This window comes from Mesoplodon mirus (genome assembly GCF_964341445.2).
Source record: "Mesoplodon mirus genome assembly, chromosome: 18".
NCBI lineage: Eukaryota > Metazoa > Chordata > Mammalia > Artiodactyla > Ziphiidae > Mesoplodon > Mesoplodon mirus.
The window spans coordinates 2,283,123-2,290,518 of NC_138994.1; the positions used below are offsets into that span (position 1 = coordinate 2,283,123).

Consider the following 7,396-nt stretch of genomic DNA (forward strand, 5'->3'; position numbering starts at 1 on the left):
CGATCCACATATTTTGTCTGTGGATCCAGGGTCAGGTGCCGGTCTCCCTGGGTGCCTAAATGGGGTTCTGAGATTACTTATTGGACCCTCTCTTGGCAAAGAGAACTACAATATTAGTGTGTGTGTGTGTGTGTGTGTGCGTGTGTGTGTGATTTTTCAAATATAGGTGAGTCCAGCCTGGCTGGGAGAGTGTTGGTGTTAGAAATCAGGCCCGGAAGCCAACCTTGGTAATCTAGATTTGGGATAGAAAATCAGAGTGTCTCTGGGCTTAGTTGCTGGTAGGTGGAAACTCTCCTCCTATCCACCTGCAAGGGTCCCAGGACTAGGGATGGGCAGAGACCTTTAGAGTATGGTGGTTAGAGGGCTGCTTTTTGTTTTGTTGATGTACTTGTTAAAGAAATTGACATTGTTCTGATTTGTTCGCTAGGGATGCAAGTATTCAGACCTAGAGAGATGCATGGGGAGTCTGGGTGCAGAAGAGTCTTCTGTGAACCCTTCTCCTCATCCTGTGAAGGCCCTCAGCTTTCACAGTCTAGGACGCAGTTCCCTTCAGCTCCGTCCTCAGTCTCCCAGCTTAGTAAATTCAGTGGTTACTGGCAGCCTTAGGAAGTCCCTTCAGAAATTCCAGATCCCCCAGGTTTCCCAGATCCCCATTTTGGTCCCACTGCCAGCAACCCTAGCAGGTGGCTGAATGAGCAAGTTTAAACTGAGAGAGCCTGCCGGGAGCTAGGGAGGTGGGGGAAATGGGGTTCCTCCTCACACTTTACCTATTATCCCCCTTTTCTGGCCCCAGGAGGTATGGGAGGTTGGGAGGGGCCGGAATATCATCTGGCTGCATCTTTTATGGTTCCTCATTGCCCTTCATTCGGAAATGAAACGCCTTTGATCTTTTTCTCAGGTTGTAAACGGAATTGCCCATCATTAAATATCCGGGGCCCCATCTGCTTGGTCTCCCAGCATTTTTCTTTACAGCTGTTTCTCTCTCTTTTTACCATTGAATTTTTCTAAAAGGACTTTTATGACCCCCCCCTTCACACCCAGCCGCCTCTCCCTCTTCCTTTTGCTGAGAGGCGCCTTGGAAAATATCTAGATATTCGTTTGATCGAAAACTAAAGGCTGCAAGGAGCACGGAGTTGCCGATTGGGGTTTTGTTTCTTTTTTTTTAAAAAAAAAGAAGTCCTGGGGGGGAGGGGAGGGGCGCGAGGGCACCCAGAAGGGCCTGATTCTGACTACGCCGCAGCCTCAGGATGACCCTTCCTCCTTTTGTGCTTAGCTAATGTTTACATCTCATAATTCATGCGCCGCCGAGTTGCGCAGCGGCCCCAAGGTTCGCGTCCCTTTGCGGGACCGGCAGCTTCTATTTCTCTCTAATAGAAGAGGAAGAGAGTTGAAAACCTTGTAATCCCAGGAATGGAACCGCAGTGACTTTTCCTGCTCCCAGACCTCAGAACTTGAACAAAACGAAATAAAATCGAAGCACTCAAACCACACCCCAAACGAAGGACGCGTGGGAAGTAGGAGAACTGGAAAATTTCTGGGCCAAGAAGATCTATCTGTCTTCTGTATATACCCTGTAGATCCGAATTTGTGTAAGGAATTTTGTGGTCACAAATTCGTATCTAGGGGAATATGTAGTTGACATAAACACTCCGCTCATTTTTTTTTCCTAAATGAGGACCATCCGGTGACTGACCACACGAAGACTCCTTCCTTCTTCTTTCTCTTTCTTTTTCTCCCTCAACTGCTTAGAGATGGAGGAATCATCTACCTGAAATCTCCCCCTGCCTGCCCTTGGGAGCCTTGGTCCTTTTTCACTTCTCTTAAAAGGTTAATATTGTTGCTGATGTTTTTATTTTATCCTCTCCCTCCAGCCCACCTATTCCCTATTTTGGGCTTAGGGAGGCTTCACTGAAAATACGGTAAAAATGACTTGTCTTCAGTGTGCGAAGGCAAAGGAAATTTGCTTTTCAAACGGATGCAGAGGTCGCCTTTCCGTTTGGGTTCAGAGCAAGATGCCCTGGAAACACACGATTACCAGGGGGTGTTAATGTGTGGGGATCACCCCTGTCTCCTATCTTCAGCATCACAAGGATGTGAGATTTCTGCTCGCTGTGCAGGCGGCCGCATTAGCGGCAATTACAACGTCTCGACGCCCGGTTAGCGTTGCTCCGGTGCTTTTGGAATTAGCAAATTTCTATTCAACGTGCTCTCAAAAGTTGGAGGAGGTTTTTTACTCTAGTGCTCATGTTTAGTGTGGGAAACCAAGTCGTTTCTCCCGGCTTGGGCCGCGTGGGGTACGGGGAGGAGTGGATAGGAGAGGGAAAGAGACGGACTGACTGACACAGCCAAACTAATAGCGCAGCTAAATGCGATTTGGAAGGCGAGGTCTCCCCGAATTAGTGCATGAATTTCCTATCGATCCGCCCGCGGTTCCATTCATCTCTGACAAGTCCCTCCGTGCACCCGCCTGGTTGCGCCGATGCCTCCTCTCTCACTCCCTACCCCTCCCCGTGCGGCTGCAGAGAAAAGGCCCACGCTCAGTGCCTCTCCCCCGTGTGGGTTCCCCTCTCAGGCGGAGCCCCTAGTCCGCCCCTCACTTAACTCCCCCGCACAGACGCCGGGTGCAGGGGCTCCCGCTCGCCACGTCGTGAGGAGGGGCTGGGGCCCTAAGGAAGGCCTGGGGGAGGTGAGGCAGGACAGGAGGGGCCACACCCGAAGCCCCAGCTTCTGAGGGGATCCAGGGATTGCGCTCCGCCCAGCGCCCCAACAGGCCCTCGGGTGGCAACCTGCTCACTCGCTCTGCATCTCCCTCCCTCTCCCCGATCCGGGTGAGGAGAAGCGAGGAGGCGGTCGCCCCGCAGGAGCCCTATGTAAATCCTGGTGTTGGGGGGGGGGGGGGAAGAGAAGAAGGGGAAATAAACCTCTTTGGCTGGAGTAGGGTCCGGGTGAGCAGATTTCCTTATCCGGGAATCGCAGGCGGGGCGGCCATTGGCTCCGAGGATCACGTGGGCCCCTAACTTTGTTCACTTGACAGTAAGTAGGAGGGCTTTCGGAAACAGGAAAACGAGTCAGGGGTCGGAATAAATTTTAGTATATTTTGTGGACAATTCCCAGAAATTAATGGCTATGAGTTCTTTTTTGATCAACTCAAACTATGTCGACCCCAAGTTCCCTCCGTGCGAGGAATATTCACAGAGCGATTACCTACCCAGCGACCACTCGCCGGGGTACTACGCCGGCGGCCAGAGGCGAGAGAGCAGCTTCCAGCCGGAGGCGGGCTTCGGGCGGCGCTCCGCGTGCACCGTGCAGCGCTACGCGGCCTGCCGGGACCCTGGGCCCCCGCCGCCTCCGCCACCGCCCCCGCCGCCCCCGCCACCGCCCGGGCTGTCCCCTCGGGCTCCCGCTCCGCCGCCCTCTGGGGCCCTCCTCCCGGAGCCCGGCCAGCGCTGCGAGGCCGTCAGCAGCAGCCCCCCGCCGCCTCCCTGCGCTCAGAACCCCCTGCACCCCAGCCCGTCCCACTCCGCGTGCAAAGAGCCCGTCGTCTACCCCTGGATGCGCAAAGTTCACGTGAGCACGGGTGAGTGCGTGGGCACCCCTTCCCCCTCCCACCCCCGGCGCTTTACACCAAAGGGACCTCGAGGCATGGGGGGGGGAGCTAGGGGAAGCCAACTGTCCCCGCTATAAACTCGCCATTGCCGGAGATTTACGGTCGCCTGTTTTCAGAGCCACATAATTACATCCCCCATAAATTTTTATGGCCTGGTGGGCCCCGCGCCTTTGAAGTCGGTTCCCCATCCTCTTTGCCATTCTCACCAGCGACTTTTTCGCCAGGGAGATGCAGTCTCAGTGAAATTGGAAATTGGGGAGGGGTGTAAGGGGGGGAGGAGAAGGGGGGAGGAGGTAATCTGTATTTAAGCTGAGAGTTGAGTCAACTCCCTGTATTTTTTTTTCCTTTCTTTCCTCTAGTCTGGCTCCTTGGCTTGAGAAGTGGGCAAAAGTTTTTACTGGGGGCAGGCAGTGCTTGGACTCTGAGCAGAGAGGGTGGGAACTAACAGAAGAAAGGTTTAATGAAGCCCCCTCCCTCTTTCACCCCTCATTCTCCCATCCCGGGCCCCAGGCCACGTGCGGGGAGAGAGGAGCGATTAAAACCTTGTGAAGATTCCTCACTCCCCCCCAGACACCCAAACAACAACGTCGTGACCACACAGTCCTCCAAAACTTAGAGGTCTCTTTCTCTTCCTGGGGTCCCGCTTTCTCTTTCATCCCCACCCCCTCTGGAGGAAGAAGAGGTGGCAGGAGAGGGAGGGAGGGAGACACTGCGTTAGCTGGAAGAAAGGGCTCTCCCTCCTCCCTTTCGGGGCAATAAAACTTTCTCTTTCTCCCTCTCTTTGTGTGTGTCCAGTAAACCCCAATTACGCCGGCGGGGAGCCCAAGCGCTCTCGGACCGCCTACACTCGCCAGCAGGTCTTGGAGCTGGAGAAGGAATTTCACTACAACCGCTACCTGACGCGGCGCCGGAGGGTGGAGATCGCCCACGCGCTCTGCCTGTCCGAACGCCAGATTAAGATTTGGTTCCAGAACCGGCGAATGAAGTGGAAAAAAGACCACAAGTTGCCCAACACCAAGATCCGCTCGGGTGGCACCGCAGGCGCAGCCGGAGGGCCCCCTGGCCGGCCCAACGGAGGCCCCCCCGCGCTCTAGTGTCCCCCACGTGGGAGCCGCGAACCTCGGGGCGGGGGTGGGTTGCGAGCGCGGGGGGGTGCGGTTGGGGGAGACGCGGGAGGGGACCCTGAGGCCTGGGTCCGAAAAAGCCTACCTGCCCTCCCCCCACTTTGTCTATTTACACGAATAAATGCAGAGGAGGGGGGAGGGGAAGCTTTATTTATAGAAATGACACTATGGAGCCGGGCGAGGCCCCCCAGAAGCAAGGTTCAAGTCTCTTGCTTTCTTCCTTAAAAAAAAGAAGAAGGAAGAAAGAAAAAGACAGAAAGAGAAATAGGAGGAGGCTGCACTCCTCATTTTCAGCTTTGGTGAAGATGGATCCACGTTTCATCTTTAATCACGCCAGGCCCAGGCCCATCTGTCTTGTTTACTCTGCCGAGGAGAGGACGGGCCTCGGTGGCGACCATTACCTCGACACCCCGCTAACAAATGAGGCCCGGCTCGGCCGCCGCCGCCGCCGCCTCTGCTGCTGCCGCGGCTGGAAGACAGTCTGGATATTTTTTCTTTGTCCCCCATTCCTGAAACCCAGCGAAAGCATCCTCTGACTGCCAGATAGCGCAGTGTTTTGGCCACGGTAACAAACACACGCACACAACCTCTCTCCCCCGCCGTGCCCGTTCATGGGGACGCTGGCCGCTCACCCCCTTGCACTGCGGGGCTGGGGTAGGGACCACAGGAAGGGGACAAGCGGAGGCGGGCAGGGGGATGCGTGCCTCGGCTACGCAGGAGCAGGGCAGGGAAACTGAGTCCAAGAGAAAGAGAGGACCCAGAGACCAGGAGGGCCTTCCTCTGGAAGGTCAAGCCGTGTCTGGCGGGGTGAGGGGCCAGTTGCGTTCTGGGAGCTGGGCACAACCCTCTGGCCAATCTGGAGTTGTACAGTGGAGGCCTGTTCTAGACTGAAAGTGAATGTGAAACTAGGAAATAAAATGCCCTTCCCACCTGGGAGATGAGGTTACAGAAACCTCTCCCATAGTTTATCATTGTTGCATTGATTATTATTATTATTATTATTATTAATTATTTTATGTCATGTGCGTCCTCTCTCCTATGCTCTTTCTGACATTCCAAACCAGGACCCTTCTTAGTTCTGGGGCTGCCTGAGTCTAGAACCCTTTTTTGGCGTGAAAATGTGTGTCCTGTACAGAGTGACAATAGAAATAAATGTTTGGTTTCTTGTGACCAACACGGCGTGTTTTTGTTGAAACCTTGATGTAAAGATGCAGATAAATGCCTCCCAGAGTATATTTTAGGCACCCCGGTCCATTCGACTGCACATTTATGTGGCTGAGGAATTTTTTCAAAGGATCCGATGGGAATTTGTATCTCAGAGGACTCCAAATTGTGGTGGCTGGTTTGTTTTCCTTTTGGGGTGGGCGTGTTTTGTTTGGGGCTTTTAATTTTTCCCCTCTAGTCCAAAAATGGATTGAAAGGACTGGGAGGGCTGACTCCAATCCCTAATGGGGGGAAAATGTTTCATTGTAGAACACAAGAGGCTTAAGTATGACAAAGGCTTTCATATAGTGATTTATTTGTCATAAGCAAATAAAATGCGGTTAAAGCTGTCTCCTTCTAGACAGACGGCTCTTTGCTTATTAAAGTTCCAAGAGAGGATTCTGAGCGGCCGGCCTCTTTCCTCCCGCGTAAGAAGGTATCGTTTTCCTCTGAGGTGTTTAAGGCTTTAATGAGTCTAATTTTTTGCACAGATGTTTCTGGGTGTTTGCAGGTTTTCAGAGTATTTTTATATTACAAAGGAGCTAGCCGGTGCCATAGCTCAAACTCTGACAAGCAAATAGATAATCAAGAAGACAAATGGCCTCTTTTGTGAAGCCCTGCTCCTGTATTAATTTTCATTTTCTTTCTCATAGAAAGTATCGAAAGTATGACTGGGGACCAAATAGCTTTCTGTCTCTGAGGTCCCAGTCACCCCTAGAATGGAGTGGGGGAAGGGAGGGGTGTAGGTGACCCTCAGAAGCTCTGTCAGGCTTGGGCCGCTTTGGGGCTGAGCCCAAGAGAAGTTCTAAGGTCTGGGGGCTCCGGCCTCGGGGCTCTGGTCCGGTGGTGGCTCCGGGTACAGCCATCCCGCCTCCCAAAAGCTCAGGGCTCGGGAGAGCAGATGCATTTAAAAGTCGTTTTTCGGTCCCATCTCCCTTCAGAAAATAAAAATAACCAATTCCACCAGCGCGTTTTACTGTTATTTCTTTTGCATTCTTCCGGTGTGCAGCTCCCGGGCGTCTGAGGCTGGGTAGGGCCCGGGAGAGACCGGGCCGGGGTCCACCGCGCGGGAAGCGGCGTTTGACCTGCTCGTTTCAGTGCTGCGGGGAGGCTCGTAGCAAATCGGCCGGACCTGGAGGTTGAGAGTGGCGAGCTTTGTTTTCGGTGGAATCGCGGCGTGATGTTTAGCTGCCAAGGGATGCGGCGGCCCTTCCCTTCTAGAGGGAAAAATAGTTCTTAAAAAGCATATGCCCCCCCATGTCTCTACAGAACCAAATCAAAGCTGCTCTTAGGAAGGTATGAATAGAATAAAAAAGATTTCTATGGAGCTTAAAGTTCACAGCCATTCTGTGTAGACAAGAGCTAAGAAAAATGTGAGAATTATACAGAAAACCATTAATCACTTCTTTTCTTTAAATACGTATCCTCTCTCCTTTGTTATTATTCAACAGCAAATCTCCGC

The 7,396-nt window shown here is 53.1% G+C and overlaps 1 protein-coding gene across 1 annotated transcript; it reads left to right on the forward strand.

The window, feature by feature from the left end:
- The first annotated feature begins 2,988 nt into the window (after positions 1-2,988).
- On the forward strand, positions 2,989-6,576 carry HOXB4 (homeobox B4). The gene is made up of 2 exons (XM_082603927.1): positions 2,989-3,577; positions 4,403-6,576. The coding sequence occupies exons 1-2, from the start codon at positions 3,121-3,123 to the stop codon at positions 4,699-4,701; spliced, it is 756 nt and encodes a 251-aa protein (XP_082460053.1). The 5' UTR covers positions 2,989-3,120; the 3' UTR covers positions 4,702-6,576.
- Positions 6,577-7,396: the final 820 nt, after the last annotated feature.